Source organism: Dama dama, chromosome 20 (genome assembly GCF_033118175.1).
Source record: "Dama dama isolate Ldn47 chromosome 20, ASM3311817v1, whole genome shotgun sequence".
NCBI lineage: Eukaryota > Metazoa > Chordata > Mammalia > Artiodactyla > Cervidae > Dama > Dama dama.
The window spans coordinates 88,363,149-88,389,266 of record NC_083700.1 but is presented as its reverse complement, the minus strand read 5'-3'; the positions used below and the strand labels follow the sequence as shown (position 1 = coordinate 88,389,266).

Sequence of the window (26,118 nt, the reverse complement as noted above, 5' to 3'; positions counted from 1 at the left end):
AGTGTTCAGGGTGGTAAGATCCTCTGGCTTTAATTCTCCTGACTAGACTGAGGGAGTCTAACAGCCCTGACCAGACCACCCCTGGATTCCTCAGCAATCCATGCCAGGCAGAGTGTGCCAGGCAAATCCTGGAGAGGAGAGGCTGGCTGGACTGATGGGCTCTCTGCACCTTTCCTGCAGGCGCTTCTTCATAAGGCAGTCATACTTGCCTAGTAATCCATTTTCTGTCTCAAACACAAACTTGACTCGTTCTACTTGTATGGGATCCTCGATGACCTGAGAGAAGCAGGAAACAAAGGCTGGTAAATGACAGAAGAAACTTGTGTTACAGCCACTGGTGTCTTTAAAAACAACTCATTCAAGGGACTATAGTTACTAACATACTAAAGCCAAAAACAAATATGTTACTGCCATATTTTCAACAATATGTTAAATTTCAAACTAAAGATGAAAAAATATTAAGTAGTATTTGAAAATCCACACATTTCCTAATACATGCTCTGAAGAACTGAATCTAGGGTTCTCTGTGGGTTATAAGGATGTGTATTTTATGATCCCAAAGATAAGAGACTTACAGTTCACAAAAAACCTGTCAAAGTTTTGATATAATACAGGCTCTACAAGTCGATGTGGAGACTCATGCCACACCACACAAGGCTGGATCTATGTCACACTATTGCTGAACTTCTAATGCCTGACACTGAACTGTGCACAGTTCAATAAACTAAGTGGGTCTGTTGTTAAACAGATGAACATCACTCAATCCCACTCCTGAGAAGCAATGATCTTACAAAAGCACTAGGACCAAAAAGAGGCAAAGGACCAGAGAGACAGGCATTTTAGAAATGGCACCCATGATGTATCTCCATATTCAAGTGTTTATTAAATGCTTAACCTGTGCCAAGGCCTTAGGGACCTAAGGGGAAGCCAGTCTTCATCCCACTGCCTGCTCTTTATTTTAAATATTTCCTGGGCTAGTCTCTCATTGGTTCACAGTCAGTCACTAAATTTCACTGACTCTCTTTCTAAACACCTGTTGTTCTGGCCCTAGCTCCTTCTGCTCTGGTCTCTCCTTAGTATAAGCCTTGGTATTTTACACTCAGATTACTGCCACAGACTCCTATATGGTTTTCCAATTCCAACCCTGCTTCCTTCTTTAGTCCATCCTTTAAGACAACTGCTGGGGGAATCTTCTAAGACATAAATCAGGTTATATCACTTTCCTGCCTCAAACCCTTCCATGGTATCCATCACTGATGGCAGAGATTACTAACTTAAATGTCTAGAGTTCAAGATGGTAAGAAATGAGCCACGTGGCAGACAACAGCAGTGCTGAGGGCAGTGGGGAACTGGAGACCACAAGCTTCATGGAAAGGACATGCTGTTACTGCTCTGGGTGGCTGGAGCACGCAGGAAACAGACCAGTGTGGCCAGATTGCCTGATTTCTGAAGACAGGTTGCAATTAAAGAAATTAAAGAACAAAACAATTTGGGCCAAACAGCCAAAACATGTGGGTGGAACTTGGCCACCAGTGTGTCGCCACTGGCCCACAGGGAGAAAGTCCACAGGCACTGGAACCGGAAACTCCTCCTGGTCTGGTCTGGGCTCCTCCCCCAGGCCCCACTAGTTTCCACTCCTTTTAGTCCTGCCTCTCCCAGTCACTGAGCAAACCGGGCGTTTGGTAGAGAGCACAGGCTCCACGGCCAGTCACTCGGCTCAGATCCTGACTGTCACTTATTGATGACGTCCTTGGCAGGTCACTCCACTAGTTTAGCTTCTAACAATACCGTATTTCACTGATTGCAGTTGTATTTTTCTCCCTGCCTTTTGTTATTTCCCAAACTGGGATGCACCCTATAGTGGATTACATTTCAGTTTTGTGGCTCATAAAGATATTTTCAGTAGCGCATGGACAGGCCGCAGAGCCAGCCATTCACCTCTCCTGGTTCTTGCGAGGTTCACACAAGATCACACTTGAGCTGAGCACCATTTTCTATGCATGGTAAGTAAGGCCTTTGCTCTCTGCACTGGAATTGCTTGTGTCCTTGTCTAGCTCCCTCACTAAACATAAGGAAATTTATTACCATTCACCTCTGAATCAGTTAAGGCAAAAAGAATGGGTGATGTGAAGAGGACTTGGTGAGTACAGACCAAATGAATGGAAAAGCAACACAAGGACATAGAGTTTTTATTTGCAAATGCATGCTGCCTAGTAAATATCTAAATGCAAGTGAATCAAAACATTCATGACTTACCAGTATCTCATGAAGTAGTTGGAATGTATTCTTTAACTCATGGGGTGGAGCTGTTTCTAGTTGGTTCTGAAATATTTTTTAAAAGCACAAAGATTCCAGTAAGTCTTTGGTGAAAAAGGTTGGAGTGGCAATCAACAGTGTTGGACTCCAGCCCAAGTTCTACCACCACCTGGCTGACCTTGGGCAAGTCATTTCCTTCTCTGGGTCTCAGTTCCCCAAATGCTAAATCTGGGGACTGAAACAATACCATGATCCTCCCTACTATAACCCTCCATGATATTTTATTATGAAATTAGGAAGGAGAGAGAAAGAAGGAGAGAAGCAGAAAGGAAGGGAGAGTTTTTAGTCACTAAACAGGCCTCAATTTATATTTCATTTATACTTATTCTGTTTTGTTGACTATTCTCAAGTAGCTGTGAGATGCTAATCAGAGTGTTCTGAGATCAACATGCTGTGAGTGAAATATAAGAAAAGTTCAGCTTAGGAAGTAGAAAAATCTGCCAGGACACATTAAACAAAGAAAGCAAGGTTGAGAAAACTCACACCCCTGTGCATTTTAATAACCTTACACATAATATGCAGTGGGAAAGGACACTGCATTACAACAGGGCATTTGCAAGGTGCCAGGTCTGGTACTGAGTACTTCATGTATCATGCCTCACTGAATCTACACAATCTGCAAGGTCTAGTCAAAGTTCCTCCTGTTTTTCAGAAGAGGAAACTGCCCTTGGTTATATAAATAGTAAACAGTAAAGAGAGGTCTCAATCAACCCTGATACAGGCAGATCTGTACAGAAAATGCTGAGGGCAAAACATAACTTTAATAAGAGCTTGGAGACATGACCCACTGATCACAGCTGCTTGCTAACACTACCTGTATCATTATTTACAAATCCTGGGGCAGGCAAGGTGTGGGACAAACTGAAATATCTCTTGTAATTTCACACAAAGAGGACTGGAAAGACACTTAACTGATGTGACAGTACTGGCCCATGGGGTAGGGGGAAGAGGAGACATGGCTGGCTGGTGATGGTCGAAATGGACTTTGCATATTTTTTCACAAAGAGAACAAAGTCAGTGTATTCTCCATGTAATTAAAAACTAAAGATTAAAAATGAATAAAAATGGTATGCATAGGCTTAAAGGTTTTTCTAATAATCCTTAGAAAGGCAGTAGTTAAGAGCACAGACCTGGAGCCACACCGCTGATATTCGAACTCCCACTCGGCCACTTAATTGTTGTGTGACACTCATGTCTTCAATATCTTCAATACTAGTATCTATCTATACCTCATAGGACTTATGTACTGAGAATTAAGTGAGTTAAATACGAAACATGCTTGGAACTGTGCTTGGCATCCAGAAAGTGCAACGTAAGTAATTACTACACACTGATCAGAGCTTCATAATGAACTACATATATCACTACTTCAGAAGGTGAGAAAAATCAACCTACTTTTGATTTTTTAGATGTGGCCTGGGGAAGTAACCTGAAACTTTAAAACCATTTTATATGATAATGGTCACCACAGCATTATCACTAACTATAAAGTATTATTCTTAATACTTAAAAATTGCACCCAATACAAATATGCCTCACTGGGAAGGGAATGGCTGAGTAAACTGTGATACATGAGAGAAGGAAATACACTCAGGTAGCTTTTAATGATACGGAAAGTACTTACAACGTCAACTGAAAAAAGAGGGCGCAAAAATCATACAGACAATATAATCCCAAGTATGTTAAAATATATGCATAGAAAATAAAAAGGGAAATGTGAGAGAATATTCATGGTGATCATCATAAATGGTGAGATTTTGAATCCTTTTTTTATTCTTCATTTAAAAAATGAGCCTATACTGTTTTTATGATTAGGAAAACAATTAAAGTTATTAAAAGAAGCAAAGTGCCTGGGAGGCAAAGAAACGCTTTCCTAGGTCTCAACTGCAGGCTTGCAGGCTACCACAGGTGTTTAGGAGGTCCTACCTTAATGAAATGCAGCATGGTGAAGGAGAAATGCTCGTTACAGAAACAGCAGTACACCACCATCTCGATGAGCGCCAGCAGTGAGCCCGTCAGCTCTCGCAGAGCAAACATTACCTAGTGAGGGTAGAAAAGGAGTGTTTCTTTTGTCACAGGTCACTGTTAAAACGCTGTTTCTGACTTTCACTCAAATCCGCTCAGATTGAGGACCATCAACACTGCCTCAAAATAGTTTGAGTCTGTCTGAGAGTTAACACAGTTTGTGCAAATGTGCACCTTTTTCTCAGGAGTCACTTTTATCAGATTTTAACAGGTGACCTCTCCCATTAAAATAACCACTGATAGGTCAAAAAAAAAATACATGATGTTAAGCTTTAAAAAAAAAAAAGAGATATAGCACAGCACTGTTGACGCAAATAAAAACCAGTATGATTATGTTCACCAAGTCATATATATATAAATCAAGTTACAGAACAAGGATTGGAAGATTATGTTCTTAAGATGTGGTAGCTCTGGGTGGAAGGGGGAGGGACCTCAACAGGAGGTTGTGAAGAGCTCACTTCCATAGTCCTGAGGTTGATAAACCCGTATGCTTCAGAGCTGTAGTATTCAGGACCAGCGACACACGCAAGATTTGGAGTAAACCCTCTGATAATAAATGGAGTGGCTAACTCGGCGTTGGGTGGTGGTGGTGGTGTATGTGTGTATGCCATATACCTCCTCCTGGGACCTGGAGGCCCAATTCTTAGTTGCAGGGAAGACTAATAATATTCTTTTCAGCTGCCTATTTCTTTCTGACATACACACAGGAAGTAAAATTAATTTGAAATAACTGCTTCTTAACTATACTCCCCTACATGAGAGTAACATACCAAATACAACTAATAACAAAAGGCATTTTTTTCCTCAAAAAGAAGAAAACAGATAAAAGGAAAATGGCTTTAGTGGAACAAGGACATACCTCTAACAGGTAAGGTTTCCCTTCAGACAAGAACAACAGGGCTTCGACTTCCTCGTGGAGGGGCAGCAGGGGGCTCGAGGGGGCAATGCTAATAGGCGGCCGTTGTTTAAACACACCCGGAGCTTTAGGAAATCAAAGGAAAAAGCCACCTCATGTTACCACGTGAAACCAACATCTACAACGTAAGGCAACTGCCTCCAGATTCACACACCGAACTGCTGAACATATACAGCCGTCTCTCACAGTCATGAGACTTGAGAAAAGGCTTCCCCTCTGTTTCAATGTATGCCTTGGACATAGGTGTAACTGTTAAATCCTTAGACTCCCAGTGATTCACAGCCAAGGTAATCCTTTTGAAGAAGTTTAAAATGAGAAAAAAAAAAAGGCCCCAAGTGCCTCTGAAGAGATCAAGGACAAGGCACTTCTGCTGCTTAAACAACTGCCAAAGCTGAGCAGAAATCTCTCACATGGGTTACCCTACATGCTAGAAAAGCAAGGACTCTCACTCTCAATTTTCTTTCGCAGACCCGTCTGAATCACAAATGAGGTAGCTTCATCTTTTAGATGGGTGAATCAGAATTTAAGAAGCACAGTCTAGCTGACGACTATACGAGAGCTCTCCCACATTGCTTCAGAGAGCCAATGGCGTCTCCAGGTCAGAGGGATACACTGCGATTTTTGATCGAGTTTCCTGGTCAGATGACATGAAAACCCTGCCATAGGCTCTGGGGTCAGAGGCTTGTGTCCCACACTGGCTGCTACGCCTCTGACCAGCGGTGAGATGTGGGAGTTACTCGAGCTCTCCCCATCTCAGCGCCCGCACACTCGGAAGGGGAACCAACCTCACAGGTTTGCTGAGGGGATTCAACACAACAAGCTGAGAGCCCCGGGAGAGGCACAGCACACAGGAACACGGAGTACCTTACAGCAGCTTCGCTGTGCTATCGCTGCTATTGTTGGTGCTGTCACCGTAAGGCCTGACAACAGTATAGAAATGTAGCCTTTAAACCCAGAGTGTTTTAAATGCTTCCATATCCCACCCCAAATAAATTATTGACTTTCTCTTGTGACAAACTAGTAAAAATAAGGTGAAGCTTAACATGAATTGAAAAAAAAATTTTAAGCGTCCCTCAAATATCAAATAGCCAAATGAGAAGCCACTAACATACATTTAATTGCCAACATTATTATTCTCTACATGTTACTGACAAATTCACCATCTCTCCAGTTCCTTGACATATTAAAGACAGGTTTTAAAGCTTACCAACATTCCTCTGGGAAGAGACATCTGAATGCAGGACGAGCAATGCCACTGTATTGTGAAGGTTTCCAAATTCTCGTGCTTGTGCAGAACTCCACCGACGGATCTGTTGTCAGAGAAAATAAAGTGGGTGTTAGTGCTCTAGTGAGAAACAAGTGACAAGGAAGGAAAAGGTATGTGGGTTCATGATATACGGAGCCACATTCTTTCTCAATGTTTGACAGTATGCGAGATCAAAGTACAAAAAACTCACAGGTTTTAGGCCAGCTTAAGAGTGGCTTAACACAGATATATATGAATTTGTATTCTAAAACAAATACAGTTATGCAATTCTATTTAGGCACTGAGCTCTCACAACGTGCTAGGTAATTTTCCTGCACCCAGTACAGTGGGGAAAGCCTGTGAGGCTGGGGGTCTGCAGGCCTTGCCCCCTCTGCCACTCACTGATCTGTGCGGATATAGGTGACTTCTCTACCTGACTTCCTTGTATCAGAACAGGGACAACCTACCCGCTACCTGTTCCACACCCACTTCATGGCTGGGAGGACGAAAGAAAACATTAAAGGTGAGAATGTTTTCAAACTTATGTGCTCCATAAATGCAAAACAATATTAATCATACAATATAACATCATTAATTAAATATTATTTAAATGACAATGAATTTAAAATAATTGTCAGTGTCAATGGAGCCTCTGATAAGGAAGAGCTGATAAGGAAAAGTAAAAAACTGATACTCAACATAATATCAGCACACAGAGCAAGTTACTGTCCGTGCATTTATTTATTTAGGCCGCACTGTGTGGCATGCAGGATCTTAGTTCCCTAACAAGGGATTGAACTTGTGCCACTTCCAGTGGAAGTGTGGAGTCTTAGCCACTGGACCGCCAGGGAAGTCCCGTTTTCAACATTAAGGAGTCAGAGTGGCTAGGTGGTATGACAGGAAGCTGAGAGGAGGCCTAAATGACAAGTCTGTCTCCCTTAATAAAAAAAGGAAAGGTTCCCTAGGCAATGAATCACATACAGTGGAAACTAGAGCTTAAGCCCCGTGATCCTGAATGAGTCACAATTTCTCTCAGCTGTAATTCTTGCCCAAGAAGGGGGATGAAACTACCTGTTTTACTGAACTGTACACTTCAGAGGTAGAGCATGAAAAGTAACCAGTTGTGTCTGGCACATAATAACTGCTCCGTACATAGTATTTATTATTACAGCATGCTGACATTTTGTGTATTTTATTTATTTATTTTTTCATTTTGTATATTTTAAATCTATCAAACAGAAGAAATATAATGATTGGAAAAAACACACCAATATAGGAACTTCAAACAGGAGAGTCATCTGAGGATATATTTGACTCTACTATTCCAAAACCATTTCCCTTTCATTTTCTGAATATGAGTATTACATCTACAGCAATGTTGCTCAGCATTTAATGGTTCAACTTCACATGTGAATAATGGTCTGTGACAGCATCCCATGTAAGCACCCCCACCAAGACCAAGCCTTGCTCATAGTCCCACAGAGTGAGTGGAGGAGGACCTGTGTCACTCTTTCTGAAGGCTTTCAAATCCCCCAGGCAGAACCCATTTTTCCTCCCAGGACACTTGGCACTTCACATTTTGACTGATGTCTGAGTTAGTTATTCCCACTGGTTATGGCATTTAAAATAAATTCTATGAGGAGGCTGTAAAAATAACTGAACTCCAAAGAATTTTAAAAGCTAAACACCACTTGTTGTATACCTGGACTCTGATGAAACGAAGAGAGACACTGTGGCTATGACAAAAACTGTAGCCAGGTCACTGGGCTGTATGAAACAAAAGCAGGCAGTACCTGGGTGCTCTGCCGGCTGGCCCCGAGGAGGAAGCTGATCATGTGTCGCAGAGCAGAATGCTTCAGAAGGAGATCCCCGGCCTTAATCCCTTGCTGTCATAAGAAACAGAGAATGACAAATTATATTCTTATCCAGATAGAAAGCTATTCCAAAAATACTGCCAAGTGAGAACCTTTAAGCAGTAAGTGTTTAAATGCCATAATTTACATATAGAAAGTGCTTGTTGAAAACCTAACAGCCCTGTGGGCCTGCACAACGGCCCCTCATTTCATCGCAGATTCCTGTTCCAACAATGAGAAATGATCCCCACCTACCTATGCTATATTCTTACAAGTAATATAACACACAGTTGAAGATTTTTAAAAAGAAACACTCATAAAATTATATCATATAGGTCCTATGTTGACCAATATAAATGTTTTGCATATATAAAATTCCTTTAGACTATAAATCCCTAGTGGAAAAAAAAATCATTTACCTTTTGCACAAAAGTGTTGAACAGGAAAAAGTACTGAGCACAGTTTTTACAATTTTCGGGGACATCTTTATCCAACAGAGCAAGCAGTACCTCCAGTAACTGATGAAGGCTCTTTAACTGGTTAGAGGAAAGATGAAATTACATAAAGAAAAAGAATGTAAGACGGACATCTGTAATAGGATTAACCTGAAGTAAATCACCGTAAGAACAAAAGGAAAAGTTTGATTGATACAATCCAGTCTCAGATTCAGATGGATTTATGCTTTGGAGAGCAAAAACAGAATTATCAATTTGATCTTCCAGGGAAGACTGGCAGAACTGTAGAAATAACGAAAGAAAAGCCTAGTTTTGTTTCCTCGCCTTCAGACTCAAGGGCACGGTTCCACTGCCTAATGGTCACATTTTCTAAAAAGCCCAGTTCTTTCTGTCTTTTAAAAACAAAGGCAGGGGTTTTAGAGGAGACACTTCTGAATCCCTCCCTCCACTTTGCTACTTCTTCACATAATCACAGATGCAAAGAATAAAAAACACAGACACAGGCATAGAGGCTAGGAACCAAGCCAATGGAGCAAATGGAGAGCAACAGCCTGACAGAATGACAACGGTAATATCAACTCAACTGTGAACTTACTTGAAAGCCCGCTGACGCCTCATGGAAAGCTTTGAAAAACATTTTATTTGTTTAGAAACCATTTTGGTTATCACATTGCTTCTTCTTTCCCTCCCACCCCAACTGCTTCTGGACAAGTCCCTGGAAATCCATGTGTGACCTGAGAATTGAGACCAGGCTTACTACTCCTGTCAGTTCCTTTCCTCTGGAGAAGGTTCCCATTGACTTTTGAAATATTCCCATCCATCCTGTCATACTCATTATAAATACAGTAAAATCTACCATGTATGTAGCATTCCATTCCAAAGTACTTTCCAATATAAAGTGGGTGGCAAGAGGCACCATTTCCGTTATGGGGGAAAATAGACATAATATAACAACAGCTGAGTATCAAGGGGAATTTACTGAGGCAAATGGTTCACATCCTCCACCGCTCCCTTCACTTTCCTCCCCCTGCAGTCCTGCTTTGAGAGGCTGGCGGGGTGACATGCTATGGCCTGACCCCATCTGTAGGTAGACTGCACTGATTCTGCCTTTATCCTTTGTCTGGGTTGGTACATGGGAGGAAGCAGGAGAGGGAGAAAGTTCTTACGTTAAATATCTCAGAGAACTTCCACAGGGTGCTTCAGAGCAACGGTATCTAAGCTGTCCTAGGCAGCTCCCAATGACCTGGTTTTTAATATTCTGCAACCAAGTAAGGTTTTGTGAAGAATGGTTCTGCTGTTTAAGCTGATCGAAAGCCACTGCCTTAGAGTAAACCTCCAACGTTTATAAGGAGCCAATTCATTCTGAATACAACATTTTTCAAAGTTTTCCATGTAGTGTCAGCTGTTTGAAACAGCAAACTTGGGAAGTTACTGCTATATTTGCTAGGACTTAACAGACTGAATAATCAGACTCATGTCATTTATGTCCCTAAGACTTAAAATTTGGGGGAAACTGAGAACGGTAATAAATACCATGTTGTTTGAGCATGTGTGGAATTGTGAACTAGAAAAAAATATGTTACAGAAAATAGGGTTAGGAAGAAGAAGAAATTCAGAATAACAGGAACAAGGATTAGGGAATAACATAGATCAAAGAAGGAACTACTGTGGCCAGTGCCCCTGGATGGGTGGCACTATCTGGTCCAGTTGCCAAATGAAGGTTCAGATCATGAACATAGCTTCTGAGGAAAGAGACAAAGCCAGGGGCGGCTCAAAATGACTGCTGGTCTAGACTACAGACTCTAGACTCAGGCTGGTCTTTACGCAGAGAGATCAAACACAAACTCTTGAGAGAAGACTCTGAGAGGGAAGAGTTCTAGACAGAAAGCCCTGATGCAGATCAAAGCAGATCTGAATTCTGAGCCTACCCTGATGTCTGGGATCTGAGGAAGAGAGTACAGAACGCCTTCCAGCCTGGCAGTGATTAGGACGTCAGTTCACAGAACATGCATTTTTATGTGGAAAGTTACCAGACTCTAATCCTAGGCTTTTCTTCTTATTATGTGAAATTTAAAACATTTGGTAAAAACAGAATGTGTAGATAGTATTTAGAAAACGAGACTGACCTTATCCTGATAAAACAAGGCACTGTCTAGGGTTTTCTCCAGGATTGTGGCCACAGCAACACGTACTTCTCTCACATTGCACTCCAACAAGAAAATCCTAACACAAAGAGAAAGAGGTGTAAAAAAGCAAGACCGGTTTCTATAACCCAACCTTCCCAACATGGGTCCCACCTACTATCCAAGGAAAAAATTACTCCAAAATGTCAGTTCAAGTCTCCTGAGAGTGTCAGCATACACAGGCCCTCGTGAGGGAGGAAGAAGATGAAAGAGGAAAAATGAGACCTTTGAACACGTAAGGTGGATTTTTTTCTGTTCCTTCCTTTCTTCTTCTAAGATGAGTATCTGTATAAATGTAAATTTGGATTTCAAGAGATATAAAAGCAAAGAACCTAAGGTTTTATAAATTCCGTTTACTCAGGAGTAGTTTTCCTTGGCACCCCTTCGATTTCTCAGAATAGGATACTAGTTAAGAGTTCTCAGTCAACACAGTACCTCCTAAGCCCTCTGTTCATCTATATTGCCATCCTTTCAACTTCCCTGTCCTTTCTTCTCCCAACTCTGACTTATTACGTGGTCCTCCTAGAAGCATGTGAGGCCGAAAATGTCCTGCTCCCTTCCTTTCTTCTCCTATGATGATGACAACGACAGTGGTTAAGGTTTACCAGGCATGTCCATTATATTTGATATGTCCAGTGCTACACTCAGACACTACACTGTTCACTGAAAAGGCACGACCTAATTCAACCCTCTGCACAGCCAGGTGGTACATGCAGCAGCCTCAGGTGTGGTGGGGGCGGCGGGGTCACCATCAGCATCCCTGGGGCTGGGTGAGAGTGGTAACTAACTACCTTAGAGCAACGAGGTAACTGCATGCATTCCCACATGCAGTGAGCCTTTCTTTCTCTGCTTCATACACTCACTCTGACATGACAACCCTTATTATAATCAGCACAGTGAAAACTCAACTGTTTCTAATATTTCTTAACAGAAAATTCTCATTGTTTCATGAGCAAGATTTAGATACAACATAATTTTGATGACCCAAGTCAAAACTGTCCTGATGAGGCACTCTTTCAGGTCACAGCAGTGAAAGCTGCCCACGTCTCTGTCTTGAGGGCAGGATGAGCTGACAGCCCTGCCCTCCTTCTCTCCATAGGAAGACGAGAGAGGAGCTTTCCAAGGCTGCTTCACTTCTGCTCATTCCAGGTAACTGTCAATGCTAAGCATTAGCTACCTAATGTGAAACTGACACAAAGGCTGTTCAATATCCACTAAGGTTCTAAGTGATAACTCTAGGAAAGTTTAAAAGATTACTTCTGTAGTATTTGGCTCTAGGGGTCTGATTAGGTTCAGGTACAATTCTTTTGGGAAGAATATTTATGGGGGTGCTCCACATTACCTATCACAGACATTAGGAAGCACTGTGAGAATGCAAAGAAACTCAGAATACGGGCAGCTCTATAGGTCGAATGACCTGTCTCACCCCAAATACATGGCATGACAGAAAAGGTGGTGGGCATACGGAACAATTACAGATTAAAAGAATCGGAAGAGACATACACACCAAATACAACATGTGAAGCTCATTTGGGTCCCGATTTGTACAAATTCAATGGTAAAATGATACTTTTGAGACATCTGGGGAAATCTGAGCATGATTGTGCATAGGATGATATGATATGAAGGAATTATCATTTGGTTTGTAATGATGATGGTAAAGTGTTTACTTTTTTTTTTTACCTTAACCTGTTAGAGATACAAGCTGAAAAATTTAGAATGAAATGATGATGTCTGAAGGTTTCTTTAAAATACCTCAGAGAATAAAGGTATGAGAATGTGTAGAACTGGAATAAGTAAACATGACTGGCCAAATGCTGACAACTTGAACTGGAGATGGGTACAGGCTGTCTACTCTGCTGTATGTTAAAAATTTCCATAGGAAAAATAAAAATTTTTAAAGATGTATAAAGTACCCTTCGGGTTAGTACTTTTATTTTTTAGATCAATTTAAAAGCAGTATTTGCTTCTAGTTTAATTTTTTACAGTTATAATCACACTTAAAAATTCCCCCTGAAGAGGACTACTACATGGAGGGGCTGATCTGAGACGACAGCCTCTTCGTGTTCACTAAGATATTAATATACTGCATATTTATTCTTCTAGTTGTAACACTGACAACTTAAGTTGTATTAAAAGTGCTAAAGAAATTAGTATTTAGAGAAAAGTGAAAGTGAAGTGAAAGTGTTGGTTGTTCAGTTGTGATCAACTCTGTGTGACCCCATGACTGTAGCCCTCTAGGCTCCTGTCCATGGGATTCTCCAGGCAAGAATACTGGAGTAGGTAGCCATTCCTTCTCCTGACCTGGGAATCAAACCCGGGTCTCCTATGTTGCAGGCTGATTTTTTTTTTTTTTTTTTACTGTCTGAACCACCAGGGAAGCCCAATTAGAGAAAAAAAGAGAATAGAAAATATTAATTCTTTAAATAACGAAAACAGAGCAATTGATAATGATGAGTAATTGGGCTTTATAAAGAAAGGGACAAAATATTTTGTAAACTCTGTCAGAAAAAATTTTGATTAGGTAATTTACTAAGATTGTTTTTATCATGTAGGAATTCTAAGAAACCAAATCATACTATCAAAGGAAGTTGCTGAGTTTCTCTGGAGATACTTAAGAGCAAGCCTGCCTGAACATAAAAGGGAGTTAAATCAATATTTTGCCATACTCCTTTCAAATGGATAGGTCTATGATGTTCTACCGCTTAAGACAATACTCAGGAGTCCTGATGGGAGGATATTTTGGAATTAAGCTGAAAAATGGGTGAAAGATTATCTTTAAAGAAAATTCTAAAAGGACAGGCAAAAATACTTGAAAGACACATTGATTTATTCTCTCTTTATGAACTATATGCATGTATGTATGCACAAATACTGAGCACTTAAGTCTGCCAGGCTCTATGTGTACAGTAGGGAATCAAACACAGGTAGCTTCTGCTCGTCAAGAAGCTGATGTCTAGTAGAGGAGACAGGCAAAACAAAAGAACCAACCAATAGGACAGACCTACTTTAAACTGGGTGGTCGGGAGTGAACACCCTCTTTGCCATCTGATGGATGAGAAGGTGTTTGCTATGCAGAGACGAGGGGAAACTGTTCTAGGCAGAGGGAATAACAGGCAAAAAGGTCTCTAAGCAGAACAAAGAGCTTAGTGTGTTCAAGGAATCAACAAGCCAGTAAATGCTAAGATAGGAGGAAGTGAAACACACAGGCAAAGCCCATATTCAAGGGAGGCCTTTTGTGTTCTATTACGGTAAAGATTTTGGCTTTATTATGAGCAGTGAGAATCCACTGAAGAAATTTTAAGCAGAGAAGTAACATGATCTACCTTGTTTTAAAAGGAACGCTTTTGTTGCTGTATGAGGTACACTGGAGTAGGGGGAGGTGGAGATACTAAGTGAGCCAAAAAATGAACGTTAGAAGCTGAGACCTAGAGATGAAAGGGAAGTGGGATCAAGAGTTTCTAGATCTTAACTTGCCAATGGATGACCAACTCCCTGTGAGAAAGGAGTGGCATATCTGAATTCCCTGTGGTCTGCTTTAAGTTGAGAGGTATGAGAACGTATTTGTATGCTGACAGCAGTGACCCAGTAGAAAATTCTGGAAGATAAAGATGCTGGAATGATAAAGAACCAACTTCCTTGAGAAGCCTTGCTCATGTAGAGAGATTCATTTTGAGAGGAGAGGACACTTCTTCCATTCTATCAGGAGGAAAGGGGAAGAAGGGAAGACACTGGTTGGTGTGTAACTTGTGACAGGGGATGGTGGGCGCTGCTGCTCATCTGCTAGACTTGTGCCTCAGTGAAACCTGAGGCAAGGCCACTGGCTAGGGTGGTGAGCCAGGACCGCTGTGGCAGAGGGACGGAAGAGGTCCCTGGGGATAAAGGGGCCTGGCCACTGAAAAACCAAGGTGCTCGCTGCTATCCCCATAGGAATGTTGAACTCTCTGAGGATGAGCGAATGAGAAGGAGCAAGGCCTAAACATTCACAGTGATTGGACCACCCTGAAAAACAAAATTACTTTTTAACTACACATACACAAGTAAATATACTATCACAGGAAACATACATCAAAAGACTTTCGAAAAAGAGTATTTTAGCCAGAATCCAAACGTACCAGCAATACTGCGGTATTACTGTGCAGTAACCCGGGACTGCTGATCTTTACCTGACACCAGACTGTGCGCCCCTGAGGGGACAGACTTGCATTTCAGAATCCCCTGAGTGACAGCAGGGGATCAGGATGTGCTTGCCTCTCAGCAACTGGCTATCTGCTTAAAATTGATTCCAACCAGAAAAGTAATTTCAAGTTGGAAAACAAAGCGATACAAGAAACTTCAGCTTTAAATCACTGGAAGAGAAACAAACTTCTTTTAACTAAAAGATACTGACACTTACTTTATCAATTCTCGTCCTTCAGAACTAATGAAGTATTCAACCAGCCATTGACAAGCATCAAAACTTTTTGAAAGTAATGCTTCAATAGTGGCAATCCATTCTTCAGTGTCGACCCTTTAAAAAAGCAAAGACAGTGATGTTAGATAGCTCGGCAAATAAATTCATGGAGTGTCTTTCACCTTAAAAAAAATTTTTTTTTAATTTTTCTAGGGAGTAGGGTGGAGGATAAGTATGTATTCAATGATTGCTGCACTAACACAGATAGTTCAATCCCCACGTCTGGATATAACTTTCCCCAGTTTCTAAACAGCATCTAAACCTTTTACCACAGTTATTTCTTTTTCTATTTTTTTCCATCTTTCCTCCTGGATTAGAAATTCCTTAAAAATAGGAACTCAAGTCGTCAGCATCAGAATGTATTAGTAGTTGCCTTCAACTATAAAAGAATGTTTTGAATTTTTGAGTGTCTGAATTTATAAATTCAACTTTTGTTTAATTAATGCCTTTTGCAGAACAGACTGTGAAAACATAACATTTCTTACCTGAGTTTTTTCTTTGTCCGTAGATAAGTTTGAAAAAGGAATTGAATGGCAAGCTGTAAGCTAACCTTTGCCATGCAAGGATAGTATGGATGCTTTAATTTAGTCTGTGAGAGAGGGAGGAAAAAAAGATTTTTTTCCCACAGTTTTATAGATTACTACGCATTGTTACAAACTGTAACAAGATATGTAACAATAATAATATATATAATAAAGTTAAATACTAGTAAGAAAAATAAAGCCAGTTATAGAAAATATTCCAGCTAAATTTTAAAAAGATTAAGAAAGATATCGTCTTCATTTCTTACATGAAGCCTTCTCAAAACAGAGACTTTAGACCACAAGATGTTAAGTAATCTACCAACAGACTAAGAAAGTCTTTCCCTTATTGGCAAACTGTGATCATGGTACTCAAGGAAAAGAAGCACTTGGAGACTAGTAATGTCTGATTACAAATTAGGATAATCAATCTCCTCACAGCATAATATCCATTTATATCACTTATGGCTATTAAATTCTTTACAAAATATAATAAGAGCACTTAAAAAAGCCAATAAGTGGAAAGCTGCACTCATTCACAATCTGCACTGTACATTCTGAATACTGCCTGTATTTGAATGTCACTCAGTAAATGACACATTTGTGAGAATTTTTTTGGCATATAATCTAAATGTTAGCATGTAAGAATAAGGATAAGTCACTGAATGCTTTGAGTGACTGAAAGTCACTTAGTCGTGTCCAACTCTTTGCAACCCCATGGACTGTCCACGGAATTCTCCAAGCCAGGATACTGGAGTGGGTAGCCATTCCCTTCTCCAGGGCATCTTTCCAACCCAGTAATCCAACCCAGGTCTCCTGCATTGAAGGCGGATTCTTTACCAGCTGAGCCACAAAGGAAGCCCACTGATTGTGTTAGTGGAAAGATTTTTAACTATGATCTTTTTAAATTTCTCTTGTAACACTCTGATTAGTACTTACAGCATTCAGTGATGCTAAAGACAAAACAAAACTGAAATAATCACTACTGTACACATCTCTATTCTTCATAAACTTGAGGTTTTCATCTCTCACCATCTACAAAAGAAAAGTGTTAATTATTTTTAAGAAACAGGGTAAAATTATTCAATATGTAGAAGATATTTTTAGTGATAAGTTAGGGTAAAACAAGTTCATAAAATACTTCTCTCAACCTTTGAAATTTTTAAAAAGGAGAGAGAAACAACTTTCAAAGATAAAAGAGTTGTAAAAAGGTGAATTATTATTCATTAAACCATCCAATTCTTCCGGGAAATTCAGGAAAACCACCATGTGAAGGACAAGTGAATTCTAATCTGTTACTCTGAGTTGAAAGGGACAATTAGAGTTTTTCCAAATACAACCAACTCCATGCTCTCCATGTATCAGATCGCTTAATTCGCTTTTTTTTTTTTTTACCGAACACTTTATATTTCTCTTAAATTTTCTGATTCTGGCTACTTAGCTCTTGATTACCTAGTGTATAAAGTCTGGACAGGGTAATGGGACAGTCTGAATTTAAATCCTGGCTCTGTGACACTGGCAGGATTATTTCTCCCTTCTGAGCTTTTTCCCCTTTTCATCTGAAAAACGGGAATAAAACCTGCTACTCCACAAGAGTGTGTTAAGAATTAGGGATTTAAGCGTGTAGCACAGGGTAGGTATTCAATAACTGACGATCATCATTGGTATTATTAGTTCTACTCAAAGGTTATGAACCGTGTTTCTCTTTCCCGATTTAATAAGCTAATTTCAGCAGTGAGTTTCTGCACTGCCCACTCCCTCCCCTTGTTTACAAAGCAGCCACAGGCACACAGCAGGCTGGTGACAGTGCTCGTCACCCCTGAGCCTACAGCCACTTCTGTGACAGGCTGGGTCAGGAGACCCTGCGCTAGACTGTCGCTGGGTCAGAAGTTCTGGACACAACTATGTTGGCAAGAAGGCTGGCAGAAGTAGTTCTGGACCTATGAGATAAGATTCTGACCTTTATCTGGGTTTTCTCCCTTAGCATTTTTTATACAGTTCTTACCTGGTATATTCGAACAGGCATTTTCTCCACAAATAGTCCTTTCTTCTCACCTTTTTTCACCAGCTTGGTTAGAATAGACAGTCGGTCATTGTTAGGCCTATGGGGCCGAGGAGATGACTGAGGTGAAATTTCTGGTGAAGATGGTGCTGACCTAAGAGACATAAATAATGTATTAGATTTAAAGATAAACTGTATAGTTTCCTGATCCAATGTATTAAAATGCAAATTCATAGAAAACAGGACTTAAAAAAAAAACCTTTCAGACGGTGCTGGCATAGTACTAGGCTCTGGACACAAAGTGCACTCAGTAAATGAGATTTTTAAAAAATCCATGGCTGATTCATATCAATGTATGACAAAACCCACTGGGAAAAAAAAAATAATAATAATAAAAATAAATTAAAAAAAAAAAAAATCTCAATTCTAACACGAAATAATTTCTATCCATGTTTCTAAATACAAAGAACTTGCCAAGGAGGTAACCACCAAGGTTACTTCCCAACTTGCTAAGGTAGCAGTGAGAAGAAAGACAGTGGGTAGAGGGATTTACTTACTTACTTTTTAGAATTTCCCTTTAGTTCAGCTAATTACCATGTTGTTTAAATACCAAACAACATGCTCTAAAGATCGCAAGATCACCTACTGAGATCACACAACAAAGTACAGAGGAGAAACTCACAGAGAGAGGTCTTCGGCTTCCTGCCGTACAACGCTGACTCGACTTTTCTTTGGTAACACTGGGGAGTTCTGATCAGACACCCTTTGGTAAAAGAGCATGTATGCGTTCCAGTATCTTCGGCGTACATCAGTGTAGGGGTTTGCTTCATAATGAGACAACAGGAAAGACTCTTTATAAATAAAAAATTTTTTCTTGACAATTTAAAACAACACAAATAAAGCGAGTAAGTACTTACTAAATTCGTTAAATGCAAAGTGTAAGTAAAGTGCGTGTCCTTTTACAGCGAGACTTAAAATCACCCAGATGGTGCTCCAGAGGGGGCAGGGAATGAGGGTGCTCTATGGTAAAGGAGTAAGGGAAAGAGGGCAAACTTTTCCAGGCAAGCTGACATTTGGTCAAAAGGCAAGTCACATTTGAAAGTAAATTCTGGGGCATAGGTTGGGGCTATAACTGGCCTCACTTAACCATTTCTGCACAAAACAGCCAAATCCAGGCAAATTTTGTCAAAGACACTATATTCAGCCAATAAAGGTTGCTACCTTTAGATACATGACTACCATGGTCTGGTATCAATGTCTAATATTATGGATCTCACACAGGGGGAAATTTTAAATCCCCTGAGACTATTTTAAAGTCAGGTAGAAAAAATGCCAAGGTTTCTTCAAATAGTAAATTCTTATGGGATTCTGTCAAGTAATGTTTTTATGTTTTTTCTTCTGGGGGTGGGGCCTGTGGAAAGATTCGTTTGCCACACTGCATAACAAATACAGCTTTAAAAACACAGGTGCTAGAAATATCTTCTCTATTAATCATACACCTCCACGTAAGTGAAAAGGAAGTTTGAACATTTTAGTGGACAACTACTTCTGAAACTATTTTTAAGGTTGAAATTCTTTCAAGTTGTTCTTTAATATTCATTTCTCACACTTAACTTACTCCTTACCCTAGGACTGTTGTAAAGAATCAAAAAAATTTAAAAAATTTTGTAAGCAGCTTGAACCTTTTCACTCTGGCTTATCAAGGAGTTTCTGGATCTATATGGCTAGAGCAGCTGTAAGTAAAATTAATAGATAAAAAAAGTTGGTTCTATTTTTATATAAAAAATACTGCTTTCAATTTGAAAGAAAAGTACATATTAAAAAATAAAACCAGTGGAAAACATACATTTGTAAAAACTTACTTTGATCATAAACTTTTGGTCTGTATTCTCCTCCAAAGCATTCATACTCCAGGGTCTCATCATTAAGGTCAAATTCTTCTATAACTGTGTCATTAAATTTATACCACTTTCCTTTTCCACATCCCCTAGAGTGCAGATTTGATAAAACAAACATAAAGTTAAAAAATCAAACTTTCATCTCCAGCATTCATCTCTATGTATTGTCTATAAAATACAGAAGGTAATTACCATTTGAAAACACCTAAGAAAAACACAGCAAAAGTTACTTCAAATTTTTAAACAACTTTTCAGAATAAAGGGATAAAACAGTTGCAACAAGTTTTAAAAATCCAATATAGAAAATAAGATCAAAGAGCAATGTGAAAGCTTCTGCTCTACATAAGGGGAAGTGTGAGTTAACAGTAGGGCAGAGGGAGCAGAAGACAGATACAGGAGGGCAAGGGGCGTGAAGGAGGGATACGGGAGGATAGAGAGTGCACAGCAGAGAGAGAGGAGGGGGAGCAGAGGAGAGGGAAAGCATGGCAGGAGGAGAGACTGCTGGAAGGGTGGAGTGGTATGAGAACCGCTTACCGCCTATCCTTGATGAAGGAATAGTAGTGGCCTGCATGCGCCTGCCCACTATGTACAATGACACCAACAAGTTCATAGTTTTCTGTGAGGGCAACTTTTTTTCGTGGAGATCCTCCACCTCCCTGATCTGTACTTCGCCCGTTTTCACCAACTTCAGAAGATGAATCTTGGCGTGCCATTCCTGAAACTGTGTAAGGCTCCATGTTTAGCATCCAGGGAAACTATTTAAAAGCAAAAACAGCACATTAATGATGGCTAGCAACATACAGGGCCACACCCACTGAATTCTGTACAAACAAGAGGGATGTGTTTTCCTAATTTAAGCAAGGAGTACCCTCCAACTCAAGCACACAATCTCACAATGGCTCACAGGTCTGAGAAAGTATAAGCAGTCTCCTGTTTAAGCATTAAGGAAAGGCTTCCTCTTCTGTCACTAGGATGCCTTCTAGATATGAAGGTTATTGTCCAGAGATCTGCCTGTGCCACAAGTAGCAGCAGCTTAAGACATGGGGCTGTGTACTTCTCAGAATGCTAAGGTTTCACATTTTAAATGGAACTTGAAAATACAGAAAAGGAAACAATAAGGAGAGTGCAGTAATAATGGTTATTAAAAAAACTAGGAAAACAAAAGTTACCCTTATCTGTTCATCATATTTAATGGAGCGTCCACTCTCCCAGTCAAATCCAAATCTCATCAGGTGAATGACTAAGACACTAGGTAATGATTTAATACAGGTCCTTTTCACTGTTGTTCTCTAAAGAGAAGCAAAACCCAATTATTTCCACGGAGATGATAAAACATCAAAGTAATTAATACAGAGGTCATAGATTTGTACAGGGCTTTACCATCTGTGTGAACACAAGTCATGACACAAACTAATGGAAGTAACAGCAGGAGGTTAATACTGATCTTACATAAAACATAAAACACGAATAACAAATTAAACCTATTTTTTTTAAAAGGGCAAATGTAATACCTTTTCTTTACACTTTTCACAGTAATATGCATTACTTCCCTCGAGAACTTCTCCTCTAACAAACTGGTCCAAAGAAATTTCCAAACTCTGACAGGAAGTAACTCCTAGATTGAGAGCCATGAAAGCTTCTTCACGCTCATATCTTGAATAGCAAACAACAGAAAAACCATGATCAACAATGGAATGAAAAAATATTGAAATTAGCACAATACTTGAGGCTAAACCTAGAACTACATTCATAATCAGTGTAATTAACACATACCTTCCCTCCTCCTTCTAAAGGTAAACTACCAAATAAAAAAGCCAAATTTTGACCACTTAGAACTGCTTAAAATTAAGAATTTCAACAAAGAAACCTTAGAAATGAAACCAAAAGAAATTTAATTCAAAAAACATATATAGATCCATTAGGAGATTATATCTGCAAGTCTCTCAATGAATAAAAAATCTACACCATATTAGAAGAATCATTCAAAAAAAGATGATGGTTATTTTTTTGATGTCAGTGTTATTTTCACTAACCTGTGAGGACAGTCTTTACAGATTTTCTGATCAGAATAGATGCCCTGAAAAGTATTCTTAAAGATTTGGTCTCTCCCCATTTTCTGTTGAAATACAAAGTTAAAATTTCAGTTGACACCGTTAGAACTTTTACGTTGTTTATACGGAATTTATTTAGACCTAAGCTAAAGCACAGATTTTAATTTACCCAACAAAATAAAATTAGTTGGCTTGGTAGTTTAAGCTGTGAACTAATGAAAGAATTACAACCCGCAGACCTACTGTCAGAGTAACGTAAATAATCAGAAAAGGAAGAGCAGAGCCGTCGGCCACACTGACAAAGGACGGCACTCTCCATGATGATCTGAGTCCTTCTCCCCTTGCCCACAGTTACTGAGCTAGCAGTAATTCTCCATGATCTCTTCTTTTTTCTTGTGGGTAGAATGCTACAGATTTATAAGTTATTTTATTTTGGGCCCCCTGCAGTAGAAGCAGAGTCCTAACCACTGGATCACCAGAGAAATCCCTGTACTTTATTTTTTTTTAAAGAAGTGGGTAACTTGTGCCTTCTGATGAGAGGAGCGGTAATGCTGGCAGTGACGGGAGGTTGTCTGTATCTTAGAAGGCGACACCACTTAGGAAGTTTGTGACATGTTTTACTGGGCAGAGATAGGAAGCTCTGGGTCACATAACCACAAACAACTTCTGAATCTGGTCCTTTCATTCCCTTTGACAAAGCAAGAAGCTCTGTGCGGGGCCATCAGTTCACTGCTGATGGCAGCACTGCTGTGAGGCAAGGTTACTTCAACACAGACACATAGTGTGTAGCTACAAATAGTTATTACTATGGAATATAGGTTAAGAATTATATACAAGTGTCAGATGAATTAAGAAAATAAATCTATAACCTATAGTGTTCTGTACATTTTGATATTCAAACCCAGATGAACTTAATTACAGTTGTGGTATTAAAGATAATCACTTTCTGATTTGTAATCCCAAATTCTAGTACTGTTCTCATGCTAGACTTCGAGAGAATGAGAGGGAAAAATGCAAGTTTTTTCTACCTTGAGGTACTCATCCATCTGATCGATGAGACTGGTGAAGAATTCATATGCATCCTGCTGTTCTCTCACATAAAGTTCTTTGTTCCACATCTTGAAAATCTATGTAACAAGAATTAAATACATTGTTGAAGGAAAAATAGCATTTTCTGAATATGGTAGAAAAGGAATGCAAGAGAGTCCTTAAATGCTTCTAAAAATCAAGTTCACTATTAGAATATAAAAGTTTTTACTGATGTGAGATTAGCTTGTATTCAGCCATCTATGTTTTTCCTCAGTCTCTTTATAATAATAAGGGTATGAAACCATATAGGGTGAGATTTAAGATCAAGGAACAGTCAGTTTCTCTCTTAGAAACTATCCAACCTATGGGGGAAATATAAGGCAAAACATAATACAGCAATGCTTTAGAAGAATATTCTTTATTTATAGGTATTAGTGAAATCCGCATATGTTCAGAGGAATAATTTGAACAAATATTTCAGACAGACAAGTAAGAATAAGGGGAAATAGCCCAAACAATTAACACTAGCAAATCTCTAGAAATTATATAAATGACTATTCTCAACATTCTAATCACGTGAAGAATGGTAAAGATATTTCTTTTATAGGTTCTTGGCAATGGCATTAGTCTAGAGTTAATAAACAAGAGACTGTTATCACTAGAGAAAGAATGTAGCCACATTCCAAATAGCTAACATCTTTCAATCTAAAGAGTTACTGGGTGAAATACCTTCCAAAAGTTCTCTGGTACATAGTACTGTAGTTTGCTTTCCATCAAATGCCCAAAAAGAGACTGCACTTGGTAGAATACACTATCATCCGGATTGTCCGTGTCATCATCCACTGAAAGTAATGACTAAAAAGAAATTAAATGTATTAAATTAGAAATATTCAACCACTTTCAGAAAACTTTGATTTCTATACCGCACGTACCCACATTGTTCTTTCAGAATGGCATGTGTGTTTAGCTGTGGCTACAGCTCTGCATATGTTTAGCTTCAACACTTCTAGCTAGTATAATAATGAACAAATCATCTCTGAGCTTCTGTTCGGTTATGAAAAACTGAAACTAATAATACTAGGATCTTTACAAGAAATTAGTATGACATAATGACAGAATATTCTCAAAACTATTTACTGCTATATCATAACCTACTAGTAGATTATTACAAAGTACAAATGATAGAGTCTAAATATTTCTAAAACAGAAGAAACATTAATAGCTTTATGGGATAGAATTTGAGAATAATTTCAGGAATTAAAAAATCACATTAGGTCAAACTCATCTGTCAAACAGGCAGTATGAGACCTCAGCAGATTTATAAAAGTTTATGAACAATGTCATCTATACAGACTTCAGAAGCTACTACAGAATCTCTAAGTATGTCTAGTTTTAGTAAACCCCAAAATTCAATATATGAATATGGAACAGTTCTCAGGCACACACGTTTATGAAACGAAACAGAAAAGAGGAAGGAAGTCACCTCTGGGAGACCAGGTTGCATATATAGCTGCTGGAAGACTGCATTCATGTAACACGTAGCACCACCATTCCTCAGCCCCACAAACCCTGAGCTGGACCTGCTATCCACAGGGGGAAGGTACTAGGAAAGAAAGGAGTAGAAACGTAGAGACAGAGTTAGTATCTCGGCCACCAGCAGACTTCCTCACAGCTCTGTCAGATATCCCACAGGAAAAGAGAGAAACTTGCAAATGTATCCATCCGGTGTATCAACGAGCTATGGTAGCAAACCCATATCCACAAAGCATCTCTACAGATGCAATGCAACTCTAAAACGACTATCTTAGTGTTTCCATTTAGTTCCTAAAATACCTCCCATATATGAAGCATGTATTTGCATATTCACTATGTAGTGATGTATTTAGTCACTTCATTATCATTCAACCAATACTTCTTTAGAGTACCCTGTGCCAGGGATATGAGAGAGCAGAAATATATTTGCTCTTTGATCTCAAGGAGCTTACATTATATAGTAGGGTAGACATTAATTAAAAATATTGATACATATTTTCAAACTGAGGTAGTACTTTGAAAAATAGGAAGGGTTCTGTGAAGTGTTTACTACGAAGAATCGTAACATGTCTGGATGGTCAAGAAAGGATCATATTCCTTCTCTTACTTTCTGAGAAGGTAACATTCTTCTACTGAACTTCCTCTAATAAGCATGCAATTAAAAAAATATGTAAATACTGTAGCATTTTACTTTAGGATGTTTTGCAATAATGCAGATTCTAATATAGTGTTTTCTAGGTAGAAATAATTTAGAAAAGGCATCCTGAATAAAGTTCAACATGGCACTTCTCCAAGTGAAAAAGGATACTGTAGTGACACACTCTGAAACATGATTATAGTAGAATTTGGTGCGAATGCTATGACCAGAACCATATTTTATCTGCATTTATCAAGCACCTGCATCCATGTAATAACTAACTAACTGACAAGACCCTGGAGGCCTTCTGGACTGAAAGGAATTGCTAAATATCATATACTTTTCATTAACATTCAACATATACTTAGAGCAAGATAATTTTTATGATCTAATTAACACTGTAATTTATTTGCAGTCTAAAGCACAGATTAAAAAAAAAGTTGCAAAACAAGAAAAACCTTGTTCATAACAGTGCTAAAAGTGTACTTATATGACAAATATTTTCTTGATTATGCTGATATAATCCCTGGCTTACTAAAGTAAGACTGTCATTTTAATCTGATTATTAAATGCATGTAAAACTTAAAGCATAGCATAAAATAAGCATTATAAACTAAACAGTTCATACCAAAACAGCTCCCAATTTATGCATACATTTCACTTTGCAAGTACTATTTCCTCTATTTAGAACACCTCACTTCTTTCCCTGCCTAACTGTTTCACAGTACTCAGCTCAGGCATCCAAAGGGGTGAGACTGCCTCTGCATGTTAGTGGAGGATGCTTTAAAAGTGTCCCTCTGCCTGGTCTGGTGCTCCAGGGCATCTATCCGCAGCTCGTTTCCCTCTTGTAGATGTTGACATAGCTTCTCATGTCTGAAATGACTTTCCCACCTTGCCTCAATTGGCTCACTACTATTAAAGGCTCTATTTTAAATGCTATAATTTCTAAGATGCATTCTAAAATACCACCATCTGGTGTCAAAGTGCCTCTGTTAGCAGA

General features: G+C 39.2%; 1 protein-coding gene across 1 annotated transcript in view; it reads right to left on the bottom strand.

Annotated features, from left to right (window-relative positions):
• The window catches only part of USP24 (ubiquitin specific peptidase 24), a 137,603-nt gene that overhangs the window by 10,122 nt on the left and 101,363 nt on the right, over positions 1-26,118 (bottom strand). The window contains exons 43-63 of the mRNA XM_061121790.1: positions 24,432-24,551; positions 23,678-23,803; positions 22,948-23,046; positions 21,902-21,984; positions 21,380-21,521; positions 21,038-21,157; positions 20,403-20,623; positions 19,833-19,957; positions 18,653-18,794; positions 17,974-18,124; positions 16,908-17,003; positions 15,933-16,036; positions 15,391-15,504; positions 10,938-11,034; positions 8,776-8,892; positions 8,297-8,389; positions 6,465-6,567; positions 5,201-5,322; positions 4,243-4,356; positions 2,257-2,322; positions 210-276 (exon numbers count right to left, since the gene is read on the bottom strand). Coding sequence (XP_060977773.1) covers positions 210-276; positions 2,257-2,322; positions 4,243-4,356; positions 5,201-5,322; positions 6,465-6,567; positions 8,297-8,389; positions 8,776-8,892; positions 10,938-11,034; positions 15,391-15,504; positions 15,933-16,036; positions 16,908-17,003; positions 17,974-18,124; positions 18,653-18,794; positions 19,833-19,957; positions 20,403-20,623; positions 21,038-21,157; positions 21,380-21,521; positions 21,902-21,984; positions 22,948-23,046; positions 23,678-23,803; positions 24,432-24,551 — 2,422 coding nt within the window. The remainder of the gene's footprint in view (positions 1-209; positions 277-2,256; positions 2,323-4,242; positions 4,357-5,200; positions 5,323-6,464; positions 6,568-8,296; positions 8,390-8,775; positions 8,893-10,937; positions 11,035-15,390; positions 15,505-15,932; positions 16,037-16,907; positions 17,004-17,973; positions 18,125-18,652; positions 18,795-19,832; positions 19,958-20,402; positions 20,624-21,037; positions 21,158-21,379; positions 21,522-21,901; positions 21,985-22,947; positions 23,047-23,677; positions 23,804-24,431; positions 24,552-26,118) is intronic.